This window comes from Aquarana catesbeiana, linkage group LG02 (assembly GCF_042186555.1).
Source record: "Aquarana catesbeiana isolate 2022-GZ linkage group LG02, ASM4218655v1, whole genome shotgun sequence".
Lineage (NCBI taxonomy): Eukaryota > Metazoa > Chordata > Amphibia > Anura > Ranidae > Aquarana > Aquarana catesbeiana.
Window position 1 is genome coordinate 190,169,137 of NC_133325.1, and position 26,964 is coordinate 190,196,100.

The 26,964-nt window shown below is 43.8% G+C and overlaps 1 protein-coding gene across 2 annotated transcripts in view; it reads left to right on the top strand.

Moving 5' to 3' along the window:
* ADCY6 (adenylate cyclase 6) overlaps window positions 1-26,964 on the top strand; it is a 382,609-nt gene that overhangs the window by 75,499 nt on the left and 280,146 nt on the right. For both annotated transcript variants that reach the window (XM_073614078.1, XM_073614077.1), the window contains exons 2-3: window positions 23,978-24,139; window positions 25,842-26,700. In XM_073614078.1, coding sequence (XP_073470179.1) covers window positions 25,846-26,700 — 855 coding nt within the window. In that variant the 5' untranslated portion in view covers window positions 23,978-24,139; window positions 25,842-25,845. The remainder of the gene's footprint in view (window positions 1-23,977; window positions 24,140-25,841; window positions 26,701-26,964) is intronic.

Genomic DNA, 26,964 nt, shown 5'->3' on the forward strand with positions numbered 1-26,964 from the left:
TTGTTGAGAAAAAAACATTCTCCTCTGGGTGATCTATGTACATTTCAAGGATTATGACAACCTTTGTTGCAGACTTCTACCTTTTTGTCATTCTGAAGAAATCACTGTTTGTTCCTCTGTGCTGAGTGGGTCTAATGGGAGTGGTTTCACAATTATTAGTCAGCTGTGGCACCTGCAGAGCACCAATGAGGAAATCTGCAGGGCCTGCATCCCTTTAGATGTGTTCCTATTGGGAGTATCTTACCAAAAATTTTTGTTGCAGGGAATGCCTGAAATTTGACTTGTATCTTAGGCAGACTTCTGGGGAAATTGGTGAGGCAATCAGACAAGCAGGAAATGATGTTTCTGGGGAGTGGTCAGTACACATTCTGTGTACAGAACACCTCCAAGTAGCCATATTGCATTGCATTTTCATAAAATTACAGCGGCTGAAGATTAAAAGGGAAAGGTAAGTTTTAATAGCATTCAATCACAATATGACTTGTGTCGCAATCGTATACACTATATATTTTTTTCTTTGTGCCACTTTTTTTTCCCTCCGAAAGTGGAGTTGCACTTTAACGATACGCATAACCTACAACATTGTTAGATCATTGATTACACTTTTCCATATATTTTCTACAGAATAACCAAAAAGAAGGGGGAAAATAGAGGGGTGGGGGGGGGGGGGGGAGAGTAAACAATTACACAACCATTTTCACATACCTAAAGCCTCGTACACACTACTAGTTTTCTTTCATTCAACCCAGTGGGCTGAACAAAAAAAAAACAACTGACAACTTTGGTCGGAGCTGCTGTACTAACTATGCGATTGTTAGTGCAGCTTTCTTTCCTACTGTTTTATTGTATTCTGAAAAAGGGATGCCAACCCCCCCACCACCACCACCACCACCAGAACACCCTGGTTAGCACTCTCAGCCATTGGCAGACGTTTTTCAGTCATGCCCCTTCGACAGAAGGTGGCCGAGTGGCTGGCTTCTGTCAGACCAGCTGCAGTACACACAGGCCAAATGTCGGCCAGTTTCAATTGAACCAGCCAATGCTGCTCGACATTCGGCCGTGTGTACTAAGCTTAGTCTGTTATTCCATCCCACCTTCATCCACTTATAAATTCGTATTAAATTCTAGTTGTGTTGATTAAATGAATTTGACAATTTAACCCTTTCATGACAGCCTATTTTTGAAATTTGGTGTTTACAAGTTAAAATCCGTATTTTTTGCTAGAAAATTACTTAGAACCCCCAAACATTATATATATTTTTTTAGCAGAGAATCTAGAGAATAAAATGGCGATTGTTGCAATATTTTTTATCACACGGTATTTGTGCAGCAGTGTTTTAAACGCAAATTTTTGGAAAAGTGACACTTTCATGAATTTTAAAAAATCCAAACAGTAAAGTTACCCCAATTTTTTTGTATAATGTGAAAGATGATGTTACGCCGAGTAAATAGATACCAAACATGTCACCCTTTATAATTGCACGCACTCGTGGAATGGCGACGAACTACGGTACCTTTGAATTTCCATAGGTGACGCTTTAAAAATTTTTTACGGTTACCAGGTTTGAGCTACAGAGGAGGTCTAGGGCTAGAATTATTGCTCTCGCTCTGACGATCGCGGCGATACCTCACATGTGTGGTTTGAACACCGTTTACATATGCGGGCACGACTTCCGTATGCGTTTTCTTCGCTGCGCGAGCTCACGGGGACAGGGGCACTTTAAAAAAAATTTTTTTTTTTTTTTTATTTATTTTTGTACTTTATAAATTGTGTTTAAAATTTTTTTTTTTTTTTACTTTTATTGCTGTCACAAGCAATGTTAACATCCCTTGTGACAGTAATATGTGGTGACAGGTACTCTTTATGGAGGGATGGGGGGTCTAAAAGACCCCCCATCCCTCCTTTACACTTCAAAGTATTCAGATCGCCGAAAACGGCGATTCTGAATACTGTGTACTTTTTAAAATTCGGCGCCATTGGCAGCCGAGTAAACTGGAAGTGACGTCATGATGTCGCTTCCGCGTTTACAAGAAGGCCGAAGGCAGCCGAACGGACACCGGGCCTCCCGATCGCACGGGAGGCCCGGTAACAGCGGCGGGAAGAGGGGGGGGGATGTCCCCTCCCGCTCCTCCGGTATAACAACCGAGCGGCTTTTAGCCGCATCGGTTGTTATACACGGGTAGCCGATCGCCCGCTGTAAACAACGGTACCGGGATGATGCCTGCAGCTGCGGGCATCATCCCGGTATAACCCCGGAAAGCCGAGTACGCATATCTGCGTACGGTCGGCGGGAAGGGGTTAACAATGGTTTCTTCAGACAGGAAGTGAGGAAAAATCTGCTGCAGGGTTCTAGACATAGAAACCAAAGCCTATCAGGTGTTAAAGTCTTGTCCTACTCTACTAAAGAGAAGCATCTTTATTTCTGTCTGTGTAATGCTTGGTACACACAATCAGAAAATTGGATACAAAATACTAGGGTTGTCCTGATACCACTTTTTTAAGAGTACAAGTACTCGCCGATACAGATTAACAATACTTTTTTTTTTTTTTTTTTTTTTTACAATTTTATTTTTTACAATTTATTTTTGTATTACTTTTTACAATGCTTTTTTTTTGGGGGGTGGACAGTCAATGTCAGTGTTTATTTTATTTTTACAATTTTACTTTCATCTCCGCTTTGAGACATGGAAAGGGACTCAGGATAGGGATCCCCTAGTCCCTTTCTCAGCAGCCTCAGTTGCACTGAAGATGAATGAACAGAAGACAGAGGCTCCTCTCCATTCAAAAACTGAAGCATCGTAAACACTGTTATGTTGCAATGTTAAGTCATTATGAATTGACAGAGTCAGTAATCACTGACTCTGTGCATTCAGAGTCTCTCCATCCTGAAAGGTCTGGAAACGCCTGGAGGAGAATATGAAGGGGGAGCGGAGGGGGATGGGAGGGACCGGAGGCGGGGGGGGGGACCGAACAAGATCATGGAGGAGGAGGCGCGCATGGAGGGGGGACCGGAGGAAGATGGGGGGACCAGAGATGAACACGGAGGAGTGTTCAGGACCGGAGGAGCCCATGAAGGAACACAGAGGAGGACTCATAGGGGAACCGGAGGAGGATACAGGGGACACTCAGGAACAATGGGTGTGGCGGCGGGGGAAGTTATAATCACCAATCTCCCTGTGTGCTTCTCCTCCTCTCCCCTCTGTGGCTTTGAGCTGCTTTATTGAAAGCCACGCAGGGAGATCGGTGATTATAACTTCCTCGCCGACACACCAATTGTTCCTGAGTGTCTTCTGTATCCTCCTCCGGCTCCCCTATGAGTCGTCTTCTGTATTCCTTCGTGGGCTCCTCCGGTCCAGGTATCGGGTGAAGCATTGGGAGCATTTGCATGAGTACAAGTCATCCTGCAAATACTCGGTATTGGTATCGATACTAGTATCGGTATCGGGACAACCCTTAGGCCCCTTTCACACAGGCGGCTAGAGTTCAGCTTTTGGCTGCGGATAGATCAAGTTATCTACCGCAGCTGAACTTACATAATGCTTTCCTATGGCCCCATTCACACACTGCATTTAGCAACGGTTTTGTTACATGGAGTTTGGTGCGTTTAGAAAAAATTAATTTGACTGCGTCCAGGACCAATTTATTGCAGCTATCTGCACATAACTGCGGCTAATCGCAATGTACTATTTCACCTTCAGATAGCAGTGGCAACAAGGAAAGAAAAACAGGAAGCACATCAGAAATGGCAAGAATGTTTCAATGCAGCTGCATGTAAACACACGTAAACGCAGCTAATCGCAATGTGCAACTGCAAGTAAACGCTGTGCCAGGATTCTTTGAATTTCAAAATAACAAAACATGCTTTTAACAGTGGCAGAACAGCCGCTCGTGTAAGGGGCCTAAAAAATACAGATTTTGTAGCGATTTGTGTGATGATCATTACACGGCTTTCGAGAGCCAATCACAACAATTTATCCAAAATTATGCGAAGGGACAAACGCAAAGCATTTTCTTGTACGGTACCATATCGTATGATTTTTATTTAATCGGTACAGTATTTGTCCAAAAAAAATCAGACGAGCAAGACCATGCATGCTCCAATACAATACATTACATCACTCCTGAAGTCGTACGAGAATTTTCGTAACTTTGGTAACCTCTTTATTCTCGATAAGAGACTAGCATGCAAAAAATAAAAACGGACAATCATTTGTCTGATATTATCATCACGTGTAAGAGGATTTACTGTTGGAGAATGTCACCTGATTTACCTGGTAAATCGTTGTCAGCAAGAGAGAAATTGGAAAGTAAATTTCAACAAAGTTAAAGATGGCAGTAAACACCTGACAAGTGTTGTAACCCTTCCCCACTGAATCCTAAATTAAGAAAAAAGTTTCAGCTGACCACTGCTGCTGGTAAACGAACCTTTAAGAGCAGTTGGTCATTTTTTTTCAGCTGCTCCTGAACTTTCCTCTGTTATCTTATCAGTACATGTACACTTATAGTTTCTAGGCAGTTGAGTTTAGAGGCTTTTTTTGGAACGCAAAAAAATGGGTTCAGAAGCTGTTTAGAGGCATTTCAAGTGGCAACCGCTTCTAAAGGTGGAAACTTGCGTTTAGCGGCGTTTCATTTACAGGCGTTTTTCATTTTTGGCTATTTTTTGGAAAAAAAAAAAAAAAAACGCTTCCAAATGCGACATGTAAATGCGGCAAAGCAGACGCTTTAAACGTGGGTTACTATCTGTCAAGTTAAATCGTTCATTCAGGAGAGGTTGTAAAAACATCCCATGTACATGTAGCCTAAAGTTCCTTCTTAGTGCTGTGAAAACTTCTGAACCTGAATGCACTAGTTATAGAAATTGACCTGAGGTGGTTTGAGGTAGGTTTACTTCTAACTTGCAGTGCTTTCACCTGGCTTATTTTTACATTGTGTGGTTTTGTTAAGGCGTTGTACAAATGGCATTGTTTAGTCTTTGCTTGTTACCACTCTGAAGCATCAGATACAGAAAGCATTAACAAGCTTCAATCGCCTTTCCCAAAACCCTTAGGGCTCTTTCACATGGACGATCCGTATGTCCGTTTTTCATCCTTCCGTTTTCGGATGATTAAAAACGGACACACATGTATCCCTATGGAGCGTCGGATGTCAGCGGTGACATGTCCGCTGACATCCGACCCGCTCCGATCCGAAAAGTGTAACGGAGGAAAACCCTACTTTTCCATCTGTTATCGGATCGGGTGACGATGGACTCTACGGTCCGTCGTCATGAGATCCCCCATAGGGGAGAGCGGCGCTCTGACAGGTGCAGTGACGGACCTGTCATCTTCCTGCTCAGCGGGGATCGGTGGAGCGATCCCCGCTGAGCAAGCGGGTGTTCATCACTGATCCGCCCGTGTGAAAGAGCCCTTAATGTACCCTTTAGATTCAGTTTGGCTGAGCTTCAGGAGGTTTTTAGCAAGATTCAAGTGAGTTACGAGCTCGACTTTAGTAGACGGCGTGACCGCATCCTAACAGGTATAGTTTGAGTGACTTTTGGTAGATCTCCTCTGAATGCCATGCAGCACCACACTATACACCTTTTGTTGTTAGATTTCCTTTAGACCCCTTTCTCACTGAGGCGTTTTTCAGGCGCTTTTGGGCTAAAAATGGTGCCTGAAAAACGGCTCCCCTGCAGTCCCAGTGTGAAAGCCCCGAGTGCTTTCACACTGAGGCGATGCGCTGGAAGGACGTTAAAAAGACTCCTGCAAGCTGCATCTTTGGAGTGGTGTATACACCGCTCCTCCACCGCTCCTGCCCATTGACATGAATGGGCAGCACTGCCGAACTGCATCAGCGTTTTGCGGGTCGTTGTTAACCCTTTTTTGGGCGATAGCAGCCGAATACCTCCGCCAAAAGACGGTAAATCGCCGCTAAAATAGCGGCGCTTTACTGCCGACGCCCCAGTGTGAAAGCAGCCTTAGATTTACCTTCAACTATGTAGTTTAAGGGCCAGCCTGATTGCATACGCATGGAAAGTGTTTAGGTTTGACCTCATATTATATGATTTTGGTAAATCTGAGGCCCGTTCACACCTATGCGAATTAGATGCGCGTTTCCCCGCATCTAATTTGCATAGCAGGAGAATGTGACTGGCTCCCTATGGCGCCGGTTCACATATCTCCGGGGCGGCTGCGGAGCACACTGCACAAAAATGCTGTGCGTCTTTGGCTCCGTTTCAGGGGCGAATTCAGGCATAGAATCGGCCCTGTTTCGTCCCTGAAACCGGGAACAGGGACGCACAGCGCTCCTGTGAGATCTGCAGCGTGTTATAGTGTAAACCCAGCCTAAAGAAAAAAGAGAATTGTACAGTGTGTATCCATCTCAAGGCTGGCCATAGATTAAACATTTTCTTGTACAATTTTTAGATTTTAGATTTACCAAAACATTTTCAATTTGTATGCAGTCAGGCAGACCTTGGCACTACTCAGTTGAAGGTAAATCTAAAGGAAATTGAATAATAAAATTGTATAATGTATTTCCAGCTTAACATTCAAGCATTGCAGCAAGCAGCCTAAAGGTACACAAACAGAAGCAGGCAATTAGCAAAAGCTTTGGACACCTGTCAAGTACCCCCCAATTCCTGGTTATGAAAGGCTTAGTGCACACTTTATGCTTATTGGGCTTGCTCTGACCTGAATATTGCATGCGGCATTATACTAACCAATACGCTGGCTTTCTCAGAGTATTGAAATTATGGAATAATCAAAGTGTTCCAAAACACAGCTGCTAATGATCTTCCTTATCCAGCCTCCCAGTGAACCAAGCCTGGAAATCGTTTTTTGCATAGGCCAAAGTGCCCTCTTTTTTTCCGTATGCATGATGGTGCCCAGCCCTGGCAGTTGATCACCAAGGCAGAAATGCAAAGTTATAGTAAGCAAAGTGAAGTGTCATGTTACAAAAAAGTAACCGGATTTTTTCTTTAGGTGTGATAAAGTTTAAAAGCAGGCATCATAAGGCTTTGTAGTGTGTTAAACTATAAGCTTTGCTATAAAATGAACATTTTCTTAGAGAAATATAGGGCGCTTCCTTTCCTGACTGCTTTTGGAAATGCTATTTGCCAGGCTGTTTCATTAGATACTTTGACCACTTCGGAGTTCCTTTTCTCCTATTTCCAAACAAAACATTTTGGCTGGAGATGCACATTCATGTGAAAGAAAAGCCTAACCAGTGGCATCGCTAGGGGGTGGCTTTTGGGTCTATAGCCCCGAATCTCGGGCCCATAGCCCCGAGTCTCTGCAGGGGTCCCCAAGGGGAGGGGAGGCTCTCTGGGGACCCTGATGTAAGTAGGGGGGCTCTCTGGGGACCCTGATGCAGGGGGAGGCTCTCTGGGGACCCTGATGCAGGGGGGAGGCTCTCTGGGGACCCTGATGCAGGGTTGAGGCTCTCTGGGGACCCTGATGCAAGGGGGAGGCTGTCTGGGGACCCTGATGCAAGGGGGAGGCTGTCTGGGGACCCTGATGCAAGGGGGAGGCTGTCTGGGGACCCTGATGCAAGGGGGAGGCTGTCTGGGGACCCTGATGCAAGGGGGAGGCTGTCTGGGGACCCTGATGCAAGGGGGGGGCTGTCTGGGGACCCTGATGCAAGGGGGAGGCTGTCTGGGGACCCTGATGCAAGGGGGGGGGCTGTCTGGGAACCCTGATGCAAGGGGGAGGCTGTCTGGGAACCCTGATGCAAGGGGGAGGCTGTCTGGGAACCCTGATGCAAGGGGGAGGCTGTCTGGGAACCCTGATGCAAGGGGGAGGCTGTCTGGGAACCCTGATGCAAGGGGGAGGCTGTCTGGGAACCCTGATGCAAGGGGGAGGCTCTCTGGGAACCCTGATGCAAGGGGGAGGCTCTCTGGGGACAATGATGCAAGGGGGAGGCTCTCTGGGGACCCTGATGTATGGGGGGCTCCCTGGGGATATATACACACACGCATATATTATATACATGGTGTATGCCCGCCCAAGCGTATGACTTTCTTTACTACGTTGCTATGGGCTCTAGCCCCAGATCTTTTGTAGACCTAGCAACGCCCCTGAGCCTAACTATAACTATTCTTAAAAATGTTCCCTCCCCGCTTCTTTTATGTATCCTGCCTAACCTGTATAAAAAGATCTTTATATACTGACCTATTCTCAATCCGCTCATGTGATCTTGCAGCGATACATAAGGGAGCGCATGACAATGGCTGGAAATTCTCTAAGCTGGGACATCACCCATAGGCTCCCATGACCCAGCTGTTGTTGGCACTCCCTTCTCTCCCATGCAGCAGTTGCTCATGGGAGAGGAGGGATAGGTAGGTACTAGGAGGGGAAAGAACATTTTCCAAGAAAACATTTTCTTCCGTTTTAAAAGCTTCAAGAAAGCTCCTTGGAACTTGTTAAACGCTTTGCGTTCAAATAATTGATTGTTCATTGGACTAATCTTGCAAAGTCATGCAAGATTTTAATGGTTGTAAATCGGTCACATACAGTGCCTTGAAAAAGTATTCACACCCCTTGAAATTTTACACATTTTGTCATGTTACAACCTAAAAGGTAAATGTATTTTATTGGGATTTTATGTGGTAAACCATCACAAAGTGGCACATAATTGTGAAGTGGAAGGAAAATGATAAATGTTTTTCACATTTTTTTTACAAATTCCTGAAAAGTGTGGCGTGCATTTGTATTCAGCCCCCCTGAATTAATACTTTGTAGAACCACCTTTAACTGCAATTACAGCTGCAAGTCTTTTGGGGGATGTCCCTACCAACTCTGCACATCTAGAGAGTGAAATTTTTGCCCATTCTTCTTTGTAAAATATCAGGTTGGATGGAGAGCATCTGTGAACAGCAATTTTCAAGTCTTGCCACAGATTCTCAATTGGATTTAGAATGGCCCAGTCCAGACCAAACACATGAATATGCTTTGATTTAAATCATTCCGTTGTAGCTCTGGCTGTATGTTTAGGGACGTTATCCTGCTGGAAGGTGAACCTCCACCCCAGTCTCAAGTCTTTTGCAGACTCTAACAGGTTTTCTTCTAAGATTGCCCTGTATTTGGCTCCATCCATCTTCCCATCAACTCTGACCAGCTTCCCTATCCCTGCTGAAGAAAAGCATCCCCCCAACATGATGCTGCACCACCATGTTTCACGGTGTGGCTGGTGTGTTCAGGGTGATGTGCAGCGTTTAGTTTTCCGCCACACATAGCGTTAAAAATGCACGCCACACTTTTCAGATATTTATTTGTAAAAAATGTAAATTTAAATACATCTACATTTTTGGTTGTAACATGACAAAATGTGGAAAATTTCAAGGGGTACTGTAGAACTATACACAATTTGAGATCTGCCTATCCTTGCTGTCCATGCGAGTGGTTGGGACCCTATGTAATTTCTATTTAACCTGGCTGATGCTCTGATTTAGCACAAGCATGGTAAAGTTTTCTTATCATTAAATAGGAACTGCAGGCAATACATACATACATACATACATACATACATACATACCATACAACATAATTTGTAAACAGTGATGTCTGTGTGCTTACTCCTTCCGTGTTTAAATGCCTTTTTTTATATCCCCCACGCTGATGTTGTGAGCTGCCATTTCTACTGAGGGCATATGATGCCGCAGCCAGTCTTCCTGGAAATGTTTCCGTCAGCTCCGACTCGCTGCCTATTGTAATCTCACGCATGTGTGGTAAAGGGCTCCTGGCTGCGCATGCGTAGTAGAAAATATGTTTCTTACCTCGCAAAAGCTTATGAAAAGTTTAGTTGTTCACACACAGCTGAAATCTCCGTATAAAAGATAGAAAGGCAATCCTCCTTTCAGTGGCCAACATAATAAAACACTCCTTGGAGTCTCCTCCCTATCCCCACCCCCATCCAACCCTACAGTTGTCCTCGGCTCCCCCCCCCCCCCCCCCACAGCCCTGCTCCACTCTCCCCACCCCTCCCAGCAAATTCTCACGAGAGTGAGCAGAAAAAAGAAAAAAAGCACTCCTAGGATAGCTGGCATTTATCTCCCAGGAGTCAGTGCAACTACAGGAAACGGGGTCATACGCCTAGGCGTTTACAAACAGGAAAAGAGCAAGTGCAGAAAATTTTTTCATGTAATGTGTCTCCCAGTCTATGAAAGCACTGCGCAAACTGTTGGCGCTATATAAATCCTGTATAACAATAATTGTCTCCTGAAGTAGGTTTCGGGTTTGCAGTTTGACCATCTCTAATAGCATGATCACGGTCCTGACCATCTCCTGTGACCAGTGCTGGATTTATAATGGGGGACATTTGTATACTGGATTTATAATGGGGGAAAGGGGGCAATTGCCCTGGGCCCTCCTGCCTGCAGTATGTCTGCAGTCGCTGACCATCTCTATCATATATCATATCTAAAGTCCGACAGCTTTCTAAAGTATAACATTTATTGAAAATGTGTATGTAATGCTTTATTGATGGTGGGGGCTGCACTTGAGGCCCCCTATATCTAGGAAGTTGAGTGTTTGCTTCACTTGGACAAGTGTATGACCAAGCTAATAGAAGTGGCTTTTATTCAAGAAGAAAAAGAATGTTTGACTTTTTAAATGATCTTTTATTATAGTGAGATATGTAAGATAGCTTTCCCTTAGCTTCTTGTTCTATTTGTTCTTCTCCATGCTAAGGAGATGATTATACATCTAGCTTTGGAAAAGACGATAAACTGATAATTTGGGGTTGTCCTTGATAAACGTATCCATGAAACCAGCTAATTTAAGTTGTACTATAATTCGAGTGTAACAATCTAGTTCTTCTGGGTAATTAACTTTTTCTGCGTTTAAAGAAAGATCACTATGGAATCATTTTTTTTTTCTAGTACACCTCCATCTTATAGTGTTCTAATACCTGGAATGGTTGTTTTTTTGGCAAAAACATATGTGATGTTTAAGGTTTTATAATTTGCCACTTTAATGTCAGCCTATGCAGGTCCTGCTGGTTGTTTCAGCTGGTTTGACATGCTCTGTGTAGTTTTTTCACTTATTGATGGTAATGCTCTCTATTGTGGGGTGGCTTTTCTCTTAGAAGTAAGCTTTTTTTCCTTCCTTCCCCAAGCAGAGTTGTTAAAGTGGAACTTCACTTTTATTATTTTTATTCCTCATGCTGCTAGCATTAGTAAATGCAGTGCCTTTAAAAAGTATTCATGCCCCTTGAAATTTTCCCTTTTCCTGCTTTTATTCAGCAGGGACAGGGAAGCTGGTCAGAGTTGATGGGAAGATGGATGGAGCCAAATACAGGGAAATCTTAGAAGAAAACCTGTTAGTCTGCAAAAGACTTGAGACTGGGGCGGAGGTCCACCTTCCAGCAGGACTACGACCCTAAAAGATACAGCTGCTACAGTGGAATTGTTTTAAATTTAAATCATATTCATGTGTTGGAATGGGCCAGTCAAAGTCCAGACCTAAATCCAATTGAGGCTCTGTCACAAGTAGTGAAAAATGCTGGTCACAGACACTCTCTCCATCCAATCTGACAGAGCTTGAGATATTTTGCAAAGAACAATGGGCAAAAGTGTAAAGTGGATGTAAACCCTCTCCTATATCCAGTGAAGTGAACAGCCTCAGATGATACACAGGGATGAAACAAATCCTCCTACATAAGTTTTTAAGGCCCCTTTCACACGATCGGACCGTTAAAGTCCGCCTGTCAGTTTTGACGGCGGACCTGAACGGGCGCTCCATGTTGGCCTATGGAGCGACGGATGTCAGCGGAGACATGTCCGCTGACATCCGACCCGGTCCGATCCGCTAAAAGCAGACGGATGGCCCTACGTCCAGGTCCGTCGCTATCGGATCGGGTGAGATCTGATGAAAACGGACATGCTGTCCGTTTGCATCCGATCCCTCCATAGGCGGCAGCGGTGCCTGACAAGCCCCTCCACGCTCAGTGAGCAGAGAGGGACCTGTCATCCGCCGGCTCAGTGGAGATCAACGGAGAGATCTCCCGCTGACCGGCGGACTCCGTGGTAGCGGAGTCCGCCTCGTGTGAAAGGGGCCTTGCATGCATCAGCCTGCTATATTCTTTAGAATTCTAACATTGTGTTAGAATTTTTACTTCCTCTTTCAGCAGTAGGTGTGGAGTCTGTGCATACACTGTGTGACAGCTGATTAGAAGAAAGGCACACACACCCCCACTCCACATAGGCAGAGATTTGCAGAGCTGTGCTGTGACAAGACAAGCTCTCTGCTAATCCTATTTATAGCACCCACTCCGACACAAATTTCAGGCTGGTTTTATCTTGGTTGCCCAAAAACTTATCAGAAGTTATGCTGATAACAGAGGAAGGAAACAGACAGCCACAGGACTTGGTGCTTTGGAGAGAGATAAGTAAACACAACAGATATATTTGCCAAGGTCAAATATTATGAATCGGGCTTACATCCACTTTAACCGATTGCCGACCAGCGCACGGCAATGTACGTCGGCACAATGGCACGGCTGTGCAAATGGGCGTACCTATACGTCCCCTTTAAATCGCGGGCTAGTGGGCGTGCGCGCACCCGTGGGTCCCGCTGACTCGATGTCTGCCAGTGGCCGGCGATCGTGACATGGAGAGGCAGAACGGGGAGATGCCTATGTAAACAAGGCATTTCCCTTTTCTGATCTACTGCTCCCTGTCATTGTGAGCAGTGATTCTGTCGTGTTCTAGTGAGCCCATCCCCCTACAGTTAGAACATGCTGAGGGAACACAGCTAACCCCTTGATCGCCCCCTAGTGTTTAACCTCTTCTCTGCCAGTGTCATTTACACAGTAATCAGTGCATTTTTATAGCACTGATTGCTGTATAAATGTCACTGGTCCCAAAATAGTGTCAAAAGTGTCCGCCGCAATGTCGCAGTCACGATAAAAATTACAAATCACCGCCATTACTAATATAAAAAAAAAAATTAATAAAAAAATGCCATAAATCTATCCCCTATTTTGTAGACGCTATAACTTTTGCGCAATCCAATCAATACACGCTTATTGCAAATTTTTTTTTTTTTTACCAAAAATATGTAGAAGAATACACATCGGCCTAAACTGAGGAAGAAATTCGTTTTTTTTATATATTTTTTGGGGGATATTTATTATAGCAAAAAGTAAACAATATTGCTTTTTTTTCAAAATTGTCGCTCCTTTTTTTGTTTTTGTTTTTATAGCGCAGAAAATAAAAATCGCAGAGGTGATCAAATGCCACCAATAGAAATCTCTATTTGTAGGAAAAAAAAGGACGTCAATTTTGTTTGGGTGCAATGTCATATGACCATGCAATTGTCAGTTAAAAGCGATGCGGGGGGGGGGGGGGGGTTGGGCTAAATACTAGGGCTGAAACAACTAATCGATTAATCGACAACTAATCGATTATGAAATTAATCGATTACTATTTTCATAATCGATTAATCGGACAGTAACATAATGGGGTTAAAAAAAAAACTAAAATGAGCCCTTTATAGCACAAAAAGAGCAAATAATTGTTGCTGTAAATATTACTTTCACAGTTCTACAGTAAAAAAATGAACCCCTTACAGTAGTGATTATCTAAAGGGCTAATTTTATTTTTTTTAACCCCATTATATTACTAAACGTCTTAGACCTGCTTCACACCTATGTGTTTTTTGGTGCTTTTTGCAGAAACGCACTACAGTTCATTTACATGGCTTCCTATGGGACACGTTCACATCTATGCTTTTTTCAGTCGCTGCGTATTTGTAAAGGGTCAGGGACTTTTTTTTTTTTTCTTAACGCAAACCAGTGCTTTTTTGGTTCAATATACTTAAATGGAGAAGCTGCTAAAAAGCACGTAATGCGTTTTTGCAGCAATTTGTGTTTTTAAATTTGCCCAACAGCAAATTGTCCAAAAAAAATGCAAAAACGCAAATCGCAGCAAAATCACGTGTGCAAAAATCAAAACGCACAGCAAAAAGCACTGCAGAAACAGGTCAAAACCAAACTGCATAGGTGTGTACCGAGCCTTATGCTGGCCACACGGATCAATTTTCAGACGAGAATATTCAGACAAAAAATCTTTGTACATTTGCTGAATGAAAGAATGAAAAAATGGATCTCTGAGTCTGATGATATTTACCAGATTCACCCTTTAATAGTATATCTCCTCTAATAGTATATACAGTATATCTCTTCTAATTGTATATGCAGTATATCTCCTCTAATAGTATATACAGTATATCTCTTCTAATAGTATATACAGTAGATCTCCTCTAATAGTATATACAGTAGAACTCCTCTAATAGTATATACAGTAGAACTCCTCTAATTGTATATACAGTATATCTCTTCTAATTGTATATACAGTATATCTCCTCTGTCTTATTCTCAAAGTGGATTAGAGCTTTTGCTCCCTAACCATGAAGTTGGTAATTTATATTTACCACTGCATTGAGATATTTAGGAATACATTTCCTTTTTTTTTTTAAACTTTACATATTAAACTAAATTATACACCACAGTTTTTTTTAAGGTTATTAACCGAATAATCGATTAATCGAAACAATAATCGGCCAACTAATCGATTATGAAAATAATCGTTAGTTGCAGCCCTACTAAATACTAATGCACGCCACACTTTTCACATATTTATTTGTAAAAAAAAAATTGAAGACCGTTTATCGTTTTCCTTCCACTTCACAATTATGTGCCGCTTTCTGTTGGTCTATCACATAAAATCCCAATAAAATACATGTCACGTTTTTGGTTGTAACATGGAAAAATGTGAAAAATTTCAAGGGGGTATGAATACTTTTTCAAGGCACTGTAGATAGGAAAGTATATCTTATATTTGAACTTGTGTTGAACTTTTTTTTTATTTCCCTAGCTGCTACTTGGTTTCTTACCTAGGCAGATGTCAAACATCTGAGGAGTCTTCAGTAAGGGAGGAGAGGTTTTCTCAGTTACAGGGGTTGTGAAACCTTGCCATTTTTCACCTAAAACCTCCTGTGCTGCAGCAGCGCCCCCGAGTCCCCCTTATACTTACCTGAGCCCTGTAATTCCCACGACAGGAATGAGCACACCAGCTCTGGCTGGTGTCTCGTGTCCTGATTGGATAGATTGATAGCGCAGTCATAGGCTCCCGCTGCTGTCAATCAAATCCAATGACACAGGGAGCAGAGCCGAGTCCTGCTGTTTGTGTCTACAGACGCAGCAGCAGGACACAGCGGCGCACCCGCACAGGTGTGCCGTTGGAGAGCGCTTTTCCGGTGGGACATGCGAAGAGGAGGAGCCAGGAGCGCCACGGAGGGACCCCGGAAGAGGAGGATAGGGGCCACTCTGTGCAAAGCCAACTGCACAGCGGAGGTAAGTATAACATGTTTGTTTATCCAGATTCGAGCTCCTTATGCTTGTTAGTCCCCCCGAGGTGCCGCGGGGGACCTCTCTTGGTGGCGACGCCTTGCAACCGGTGCCTGCGGGGATACGGGTAAGCAGCCTTGCTCTTCCCCTTCTATCTACACAAATTTTGTCTAAGTGATATGCTGTAGTAACCGTTTTTCATTGTTTATGCCTTTGGGAAATTACATTGTTCTTTGATTATCTGCTAATTAAATTACAAATACCCTCCTGTCGAAGCGGCTACAGTCCGCGAAACTAGTTGAGAGATGCTATCCGTGATCAGTTGTCCCACTGTGATACTCCCCATCTGGGGCTTATTATTTTGGTTACATATATGAACTGCTATCATGTTTTAAATTGTAACTAATTGTAACAATTTTTTATATTTGTTTATACATTTAAATTGTATTGCCTTACTGTACCGCAATAGTCCAATTGCCCCTTTGTCCTTGTGGAAGCCTGGTTGGGGACCAGGCTCCTGATTCCTTTATCTCTAGATTCATGGATGATAGTACAAGCTTTTAAATACTTTTACCTTCAGTAATTCATTACAGGTGCCACATGTTCTCTATGTTTGTTGTTTTATTTTATTTTTTAAACCGAACTTTTACAACCACTTTAAGCACACTCTCCTGCATGCATGCTTGAGCTAAAGGCGGATGAATTCCAGGAAGTAAATGCTACATGAATGAATCTGCCCTTAGTCAAGATGGCCAAGACCAGAAATGCTAGTGGGGTGTTTTTTCAAAGTGATTTCTCAACAAAATAAAGCATGGTGACATAGTCGGATGGGCGAGTTTACTTTGAAAATAAAAATGAATTAAAGTAGTTGTTAACACACAGGGTTAAATTTACGTTATCCTCTCGGTTAATTCATGTAATGTCACCCTTTGACTGTGCTTTTTAAAAAAACGCAGCTATATACCAGTGTACAGAGCGCCAATTGCCGCTCCCGTGACCCACCGGCTATCCTCTTTCGGCCTGACAGCTGCAGAGGGTGGTGCTGAGGATCCCCCACTGATGTCAGTCAGGAGAGGAGGAGGAGAGATGCGGCCCCACCCGCTGCAGCTGTCATGCCAGAGAGGAGAGAGGCGGCGGGTCACGTAAGCAACGATTGTTGCTCTGTAAACAGGTGTATAGCTGTATTTTTTTATAAGGCACAGTCACAGGGTTACATGATAATTTAAATGTAACCCTAATTTGAGCAGCAGGAGGCGAAGGGGCGGGCATGGACACGGAGCTGACAGGCAGGGTAGGGAGGGGGGAGAAGAGGGAGGAGAGCACAGAGTGCTATTTAAGACCACTCTCATTGACTAACATGGGATGTCACATGTCATGCGACTTGGAGTCTCACAAGTCGCATCCCAAGTCACGGCAGTGTGGACTGAGCCTTATAACCAGTTGTCATGTAATGCTACTTGTATTGGGACCTCGCTTGTTTTATCAAGTTAACATTTATTAAAAAGATTTGGTTTTACTGTAGTACAGGGATATGCAATTAGCGGACCTCCAGCTGTTTGAAAACTACAAATCCCATCATGCCTCTGGGTGTCATGCTTGTGGCTGTCAGTCTTGCTATGCCTAATGGGACTTGTATTTCTGCAACAGCTGGAGATCTACCAATCCATATCCCTGCTGTAGTGCATTTTGTCGAGACTGTAAATTCTAGTTAAGTTTGGAGGAAGTTGGCCACAATGTCACACTGTCGGTGTTCCCCTCTCTCTCTATATGGAACCTAAAGGAGGGACAAGGAACTCAGGCTATGCTTATGTTCTTGTCACTTGTTTTTCTTTTCTTGTTTATTATGATACAATTCATAGCGTGAAGTAATATTCTAGGATCAACGGTTGGATCATATTATTATGTTGATGTCCCTTTTACTTTTCTGTATCTTTTAGGTATACCAAAATACCTGTGCTTTGTTTTTTGGGAATTTGATCTGAACACTTTCAATAAAAATTATTGGAAAGAGTTTGGAGGAAGTTGGACAAGTTGATTTGTTTGTGTGTTTGACCAAATACCAAAAAAAACAAAAAGACCTTTGGGTCTAGTATGGATCTCAAGGGGAAACCTCAAGCCAAAAAAATGACGTGGGGTCCCCCCAAGATCCATACCAGACCCTTATCCGAGCGAACGCCCCCCCCCCACCGACCATACCAGGCCACGTGCCCTCAATATGGGGGGTGGGTGCTTTGGCGCCCCCCACCCCATAGCACCAAACCTCCCCCATGCAACACCCCATGTCCACAGACACAATCATTACTTCCCTCATTCAACCCTGCTGCTATTACTGAGGTTACTAAACTTTTATCTAGCACTCATCTAACCACTTTCCCCCTGGATCCTGTTCCCTCGCAAATGCTACGCTCACCCTCTGATTTGATTCTACACTCTCTAACTCACATTTTCAACCTCTCCCTCTCTTGTGGCATCTTCCCAAACTCTCTAAAACGTGCGCTAGTCATCCCCATACTGAAAAAGCCTTCACTGGATCCCACCAATCTCAACAACTTACATCCCATCTCCTTACTCTCCTTCTCCTCCAAACTTCTTGAAAGACTAGTCTACAACCGACTAAGCGACCATCTGACCATGAATAAACTTCTTGATCCACTTCAGTCCAGTTTTCGCCCTCAACATTCCACGGAAACTGCTCTCCTTAAACTCTCAAATGACCTACTAATGGCTAAAGCCAATGGACACTATTCTGTACTACTTCTCCTGGATCTCTCTGCTGCCTTTGACACAGTGGACCACCCTCTCCTCCTCAAAAAACTCCACTCCTTTGGTCTCCGTGACTGTACTCTTCGCTGGTTCTCATCCTACCTATCCCACCGCTCCTTCAGTGTCACTTACAACTCTACTTCCTCCTCTCCTCTTCCTTTTTCCGTTGGGGTCCCCCAAGGTTCTGTTCTTGGACCTCTCCTTTTCTCAATCTACACCACCTCCTTGGGTCAGTTGATTGCCTCCCATGGCTTTAAATATCATCTCTACGCTGATGACACCCAAATCTATCTCTCCACCCCCCAGCTCTCTCCATCTGTCTCCTCACACATTACCAACTTACTAGCAGACATATCAGCCTGCATTTCACATCACTTCCTCAAACTCAACCTATCCAAAACCGAGCTCATGATATTTCCTCCCTCAGGTGCCACTTCCCCTGATTTAGCTGTCAATATCAACGGCTCAACTATCAACCCATCTCCCCACGCCAAGGTCCTAGGTGTAATCCTGGACTCTGAACTAACCTTTCGACCCCACATTCTATCACTATCCAAAGCTTGCCGCCTCAATCTCCGCAACATCTCCAAGATACGCCCCTTCCTAACCAATGTCACCACAAAGCTTCTAATCCACTCCCTGGTCATCTCCCGCCTCGACTACTGCAACTCCCTCCTCATTGGTTTACCTCTAAATAGGCTATCCCCACTTCAGTCTGTCATGAACGCTGCTGCCAGGCTCATCCACCACACAAACCGCTCAGCATCTGGTACACCCCTCTGCCAATCCCTCCACTGGCTGCCACTCAGTCACCGAATTAAATTCAAGATACTAACTATAACTTACAAAGCCATCCACAACCTGGCCCCCAGCTACATCTCTAACCTAGTCACAAAATACCAACCTAATCGTTCTCTTCGCTCCTCCCAAGACCTCCTGCTCTCAAACTCCCTTGTCACCTCATCCCATGCTCGCCTTCTGGACTTCTCCAGAGCCTCCCCCATCCTCTGGAATGCTCTACCCCAATCTGTCCGATTTTCTCCTACTTTATCCACTTTCAGACGATCCCTGAAAACTCATCTCTTCAGAGAAGCCTATCTGGCCCCCACCTAACAACTGTACATTTATCTTTTCAATCAGCACATCACCCACAGTTATTACCTCTTGTATCTCTTGACCTTCCCTCTTAGATTGTAAGCTCTAAGGAGCAGGGCCCTCTGATTCCTACTGTATCAAAGTGTATTGTATTTGTACTGTCTACCCTCAAGTTGTAAAGCGCTACGTAAACTGTTGGCGCTATATAAATACTGAATAATAATAATAATAATAGCACCTTGTCCCCATGTTGATGAAGCCAAGGGCCTCTTCCCGACAACCCTGGTCGTTGGTTGTTGGGGTCTGAGGGCGGGGGCTTATCAAAATCTGGAAACCCCCAGATCCCGGCGCCCCACCCTATGTGTACCCCATACTCGTTCACCTAAAAACAAAAGTGTTAAAAACAAACACAGTACGCAGTTTTTTTAAGTATTTTATTAAGACAGCTCCGGCGTCTCTTACGATTTCTTCTCTGTTCTTCCTCTTCTGGCAACGTCCTCTCCCTCTGCCGGTCCTTCTCCCTATCCAGAGCCCCCACCCCCTTGTGACGTCACTGCCCTATCATGCAGCGGGCGGTAACGTCACAAGGGGATGGGTGCTCTGGATGATGTCAGCGGGTGGCCCTGCCCCATGCCAATATAAGTCATTGCACACAGCGGACCCAGCATTACACCGGGAGATCGTGTCGAGTCAACATTGGAAGAAGAGCAGAGGGAGAAGACAGCAGAGAAACCGCAGCCAGAAGAGGGAGAAGCCGCCGCCACAAGAGGGAGAGAAGACGTCGCCGGAGAGGGGGAGAAGAAATCGGAAGAGACGCCGGAGCTGCCTTAATAAAATACTTTAAAAACCTGTGTACTGTGTTTTATTTTTGACACTTTTTTATTTTTAGGTGAATGAGTAGGGGTACAATGTACCCCATAGTCATACCTCATAGGGTGGGGGGCCGGGATCTGGGGGCCCCCTTGTTAAAGGGGGCTTCCAGGCTTCCAGATTCCGATATGATCCTGCCCACAGACCCTGACAACCAATAGTCAGGGTTGTCAGAAAGAGGCCCTTGTCCTCATCAACAGGGGGACAAGGTGCTTTGGGGTGGGAGGAGGGCATGTTGAGGGCATGTGGCCTGGTATGGTCCAGGAGGGGACCTCTTTTTTGACCTACCGGGCTGCATGCTCGGATAAGGATCTGGTATGGATCTTGGTGGACCGCATTCTTAAAATCCATACCAGACTCAAGGGTCTGGTATCGTCCTGGGGGGGGGGACCCCACGCCAATTCTTTTTTTTTTTCATTTTGGCGGGGGCGAGGGGGGTTCCCCTTCCAGATCCAACTTCTGGTGCGACTTCTATTCAAATCAATGGGATCCCATAGGGAACCATTGATTTTGAATAAATTCAGAGAAACGCGGCCATACGTGCATTGAAGCCAATGCAAAACGCTGATAAAATCGCTTTTTTAAAGCAACTTTTTTCCTGGCGTCGGTACTAGCTTTACAGCCCATTTTTTATAATGCCCATGGGCGTGAGGCCTAAGAATATTTGTAGTGCACCTTTTCACAGACATCACCATTTTTGGTTCCAGTGTAGTTGAGATATGGTTTTCCACAAAAGTTAACAAAATAGCTTATTTACCAGATATACTGGTATGTGTAGCTTTCCTGCCATGGGCTTGGTATAAAGACTACAAGAGAATTATGCAAATTGAGATCAGTGTCCTTGTGAACCCACAAGAAGGGCTCTTTTTTGACCTAGAAGTCTAAGGCCAACCACAGATAGAAGTCAGCCAGGCATGCTTGCATGATTCAGCTCCACTTAAGTGGGGTACACACTATGAGAAAATCTGAAGAAAACTTCCATACGAGGCACGATCGACTGATTTTCGTATAGTGTGTACACATTCGACATCCAATTCAGATTTCCAAAACAAATTTCCGAAAGGGACAAACCCCAAAATTTTTTTACGTGAACAGAATGAATGATTTTTGTTTAACCACTTACTTACTGGGCACTTAAACCCCCCTTCTGCCCAGACCAATTTTCAGCTTTCAGCCCTGACGCACTTTGAAAGACAATTGCGCGGTCATACAACACTGTACCCAAATTAAATTTTCATCATTTTTTTACATAAATAGAGCTTTCTTTTGGTGGTATTTAGTCACAGCTGGGTTTTTTCTTTTTTTTGCTAAACAAACAAAAAAAGATGGAAAATTTGCCCTGGTGGGCACTGATAGGCGGTCCTGGTGTGCAATGATAGGCACAGATAAGGCGGCACTGATGGCCACTGATAGGGTTGCCCTGATGGGCACTGGTAGGTGACACTGATGGGCAGCACTGTTGATGAGGCAATGATTGGGGGCACTGGTAGGTGGCACTGGTGGCCACTGGTAGGCGGCACTGGCAGGTGGCACAGATGGGCACAGATGAGCTGGTGGAAGCTTTCCTTGATCGGGACTGATGTCCCTCTGAGAGCCGCTGGTGATCGGCTTTTTTTTTCTTTTTTTTTTTTAATCGGCTATCAGCGCGAGGAGAAAAAATAGCCGATTACCGGCTCTGTTTACATCACAAGATCAGCAGTCGTTGGCTAACAGCTGATCTTGTGGTAAGGGGTCGGGATCGACCCCTTACTCCAATCTGTTATCAGCCAAGTCTCATCGACTCGCTGATCACAGAGCGCACTGGGGGCGTGGGAGGATGTCCATTGACGTACTCCCAGCAAAGTTAATGTCTATCGTTTTGGTACTTTTTTCATACGAGAAAGTTGGATACGAAAGACTGTGCATGATCAGAAACTATAAGCAGTCGAAAAAAAAAAAAGCCTTTGAGAATTCTTGTACAATTAGTACCATCCTCTGTTTTGACCTGCTGTGAAACATCATCTGATTTTCTTATGGTGTTTATTGGGCCTTAGGCACTGCTCACACCTGAGCGATTTTCTGCTTGAAGCTTGTAGCTCTAAAGTGCTCAGCAAGCCAAATCCCATTCTTTTCAATTGCCCCTGTTCACATCTGAGCGTTCTGTCGCCTGAAGCAAAACTCCTAAAGCTCCAAAGTACACATAATGGTGTAGTGAGTAGCACTCTCGCCTAGCAGTAAGAAGGGTCACTGGTTCGAATCCCGACCATGACACTACCTGCCTGGAGTTTGCATGTTCTCCCTGTGTCTGCGTGGGTTTCCTCTGGGTACTCCGGTTTCCTCCCACACTCCAAAGACATGCTGGTAGGTTAATTGGATCCTGTCTAAATTGGCCCTAGTATGTATGAATGTGAGTTAGGGACCTTAGATTGTAAGCCCCTTGAGGGTGTAGGGACTGATGTGAATGTATAATGTATATGTAAAGCGCTGCGTAAATTGACAGCGCTATATAAGTACCTGAAATAAATAAGTACATGAGCTTCTTTTTGGCAGATTTTGGCCCCATAGAGTTCAATAGAAACGCCTGACTTGAGTGTTTTTACGAGCGTTTTGTTGCTTTGTTTTCTGCTCAAACAGCAGTTTTCAACCACTAATTTCATCTCCTTCTTCTCCCTAGTGCTTTCCATTGGCTAAGCAAAAAGCCTGAAGCTGTAAAACGCTTGTAATATGCTTCTAAAAAGCTTTAAAAAAGCAGCAAAAAAGCTTAAGAAAAATGCCCAAAAAAACTCCGGTAAATTGACACGCTCAGATGTGAAATAGAGCCTTAGGCAAATATATAATCTTTACTAAATACAAATGGCCACATGCATTCATTCATGGATGGTCTATAGAGCAGGATGGGGAAAACATGCTGCACATCTGATTCCAGATTATCATATGGAAAATACTAGCAATCAAACAAGATTTTAACTTGTCTGATTACTATTCTGCTAGATGAGCCTATGAATGGCTGTCTCTTGAATCATCTCCAATTTTTTTTTTTAAATCAAAGAATGTAACTACAGATGAAGCTATAAAAGATGTAAATAGTATATTGAAATGTTGGCTCTCTTGTAAATGACGTTGGCCACTATAAAGCATTAACTTAAATACTTTCATGTAACCTCCTATATCTCTGAGAAAGGTTTACAAATAATTAATGAATGTAAACAAAACCTATTTTACAAATCTCAGTTTAGTTTATGTTCAGCAAGACAACCCCCCCCCCCCCCCCCCCCCCAAATCCTTCTAAAACAAACACAATAAAAAAAACTAAAATTAATGGGTTTTCTGAGTTCCCAGGTATAATCGTGAACCAAATTTGTCAGTGTCTATTTTACGTTTCCTATTGTAACTACAGGCGGTCTCTGAGTTACAAATATCCAACTTACAAACGACTCTTACTTACAAATGAAGAGAGACAACAGAAAGTGAGAGGGAATCTACCCCTAGGAAGGGAAATTCCCTCCTGTGATTATCATAGGGAAAAAGGAGTGTCCACGATAGCTGTATCACCAATCCTTATTTCTACAACAACCCACAATTTTCAAAATCCAATTGTCACAGGGACAGAAAGTGAGGAGAAATCTTCTGAACAGGGACATAGACCGCAAACCAAATGTTACAGGGGTGTTAACCCTTCCCTATGCTATCCAAAAAAAGTAAAAATTATTTTTTTGGCTGGAGTTACACTTAAAAAATGTACCTGTTCCAACTTACATACAAATTAATCTTAAGAACAAACCTACAGACCCCATCTTGTTTGTAACCCGGGGGGTCTTCCTATTACATGCAGTATATGTGGTCTGCATCTTGAATTGTTGTAAAAAGTTAACTCAAATCCTTACCTGTGTGTTTTTATATAGCAGGCTATTGTTTGACATTGCTTTTATTTGTTTCTCCCAGGTGCCCAATTGAAATCTCTCCTGATCTCCCTCCTAATGTAATTGAATTAGCCAGCTTGGAAGCAGAGGTCATCCCCCACCTCTCCACCCGACGGAATAAATGTCGTGTATCACCCACCCAGCCAGGAGCTTCTGGGAAGCTACCACCACACAGTCAGGAGAGGTACGGTAATTTCATAGAAGTGTAGGCAATTTTTAATGGTTTTTATAGAATCCCTGATATGGCCTTTTTAAGAATGCCCATTATTTTTTCCTAAACTATTATCGGTCAATTTCCAATTTTTTTTTTTTTTTATTATTATTACATTTTGCATACTTGTTTCTGTGACTCGGAGTTCTAAAGCCACGTGACAGCGACGTCCACCAAGATTTATAGGAGGTCCGCAATGGCAGCTTTCATACTCGCCCAGTTCAGATTTCCTTTAGGGAAGCCTGTGAAAATGGGTCTCAGTAAAAATGGTGGAAATGCAGGTGTTGTTCATAAGAAACTCCAGCTATATTTTATAAGAGAAGATACTTGTCATTACAACAAGTCACAATGAAATTGCTTCATAAAAGAATAATAATCAACAATAACTCTACATACAAAATGAGTCCTATATCCCCTCACCTAGTAGGAACAGTGTCACAGTAGATGTCTAGTCACCATTTCTTACTCTCCCTTTCTCAAAAAGCTTCATTTACAGACTTGATTTACAGACTTAATATATAAGGGTTGGTATTGCCAACAGCACATTGCCAGCAGCCAACAGCACATTGTGGCTGAATGTACCAAGTTGAGCGATCAACTTGGGTACAGCCAGCCTGCTGTTTTACCTGCGAATATCGCTATCAGCTGCTATAGCTCCTAGCAATCACTATCTTCTCTCAGAGGGGACGGCTTCACTTCAACTTTAATTCAGACTTAATGAGTCTTAAAAACAGATTTAACATCAGTCTCAGGACATCATATATAGTGTCGAGGACACTCTTTAGAGTTTTGTCATGCTGCATCATGCCAAATATTGGTACTTGCCTCAAATTCATGTACCTATTGGAAACGGTACATGAATTTTGGGCAAGCACAGATATTTTTTGTACAGATGCTCACTGAGGCCAGAGTGATTATACTGACACCCCAATCTCAGTATAGCTGAGCCACTAGCCTGCTGCTTCAATTGTCGCACAGGGACAGTATGGTGGCCAAGGAGTTTTGTAGCTGGGTATGTGGAGCCTGATGTGGATTCAGGAACCCTTGTTCCCAATCAAATCTGCTCCCTTTGTGATTTTAAAATGGGCAGGATTACTTGTTGTAAGTAGCCATTCAGCTGTAAAGCTGACAGTGTCCTTGACAACCAGTGAAAGGTGGGAAGAGGGAGGGGTTAGTGGAAGCAGACATGCCATCCTGCTACACCGCGTGCAAAGACAGGCACTCTGCCTGTTTGTTAATGCCAACGTTGTATTGGTCTTAATTACCTCCTGTTTTGTTAGTAGCTCATTTCACAAAGGAAATCTCTCTCAGAATTCCCAACTTTTGTCATAAGAACTTGTTCTCTTCCTTCCCTTTCTGTCTCAGTGGCAATAATCACCAAAACAGATGAAGAAGGTCCCCAACCTAACATAGATGCTAACCAGGGATCAGTAGACTTTTCCACATTATGGGGTTGATTTGCTAAAACTGGACAGTGCAAAATCTAGTGCAGCTCTGCACAGAAACCAATTGGCTTCCAGGTTTTCTTTTTTTTGTTTTTGTTTGTCCAAGCTTAATTGAACAAGCTGCATTTTGTATGATGCACTAACCAAATTGTCTTCCACTATTTTGTCCAAACATGAAGCTACCAATTAAACTTGCCAGTTTTTCTCACCAGTTTCATTTTGTCTTACAGCAAAATGTCGTGGTTTAGTGGTATCTTGGTTCCCAAAGTGGATGAACGCAAGACCGCATGGGGGGAGCGCAATGGAAAGAAGGGCAAGCGCAAGAACACATCTTTGTGTGGTCCCCGTTACATGAGCTGCCTACAAGACCCTGAGATGGAGCGCAACAGCCGCAACAACTTTAGCCTCCGTTGCACTTGGCAAGAGGACCATTACGGAAAGAAAGGTGTGGGTGGAGACCTGGGTCTCAAATCTGTTGCTCTTGGTTTTGAGGACGGGGAAGTCAAGGGCTCCAAAACAGGTTCAATGGAAGCAGTGGGCATGGAGGAGGGAGAGCACCACCTAACACCTAAAGAGTGCTGGACTAGGTTCTTACAAGTGTTCCAGTCAAAGAAATTTCAGTCTGCAAAACTGGAACGACTGTACCAACGCTATTTCTTCCAGATGAACCAGAGCAGTCTAACTATGCTGATGGGGGCCCTGGTACTGGTCTGTCTGGTTATGTTGATTTTTCATTGCACTCATGGGGAGCTCCGGATACCTTATGTTTGTGTACTTGCTATTGCCATGACTTCATTTCTGTCCGTCATGGTTATCTGCAATCGTAATGGCTTTCACCAAGACTACATGTGGATTGTCAGTTACCTAGTTATTGCCGTCCTGTTTGCAGTACAAATTCTTGGGGTCTTTATGGTAACCCCACGTAGTGCCTCTGAAGGAATCTGGTGGAGTGTTTTTTTCATCTACATCATCTACACATTGCTTCCTGTACGCATGCGGGCGGCAGTACTGAGTGGAGTCATCCTGTCCTCTCTGCATCTCATCATATCTTGGAGGCTAAATGTTGATGACGCCTTTCTCTGGAAACAGGTAATAACTCCCCTACCTCCCTCAACATTCACAGTAGTGTGTGAAAGTGCAGAAAAAGGAGCATCAAGTCCGATTTCCTTTCAAGCACTAGGAAGATAACTGATGGAAAGTGACAGGCTGTGAGGTGCATCTCCCTGTTTTTATCTCTCTTATGTTAGGGCTTGTAAAGATGCTACTGTATGTAAATGTGTATCCATCTCTAGTGTAAAAAAAAACATGAGTGAAGTCATGAGTGTCAGTATTATCCCAGGAATCGAGAGTCCT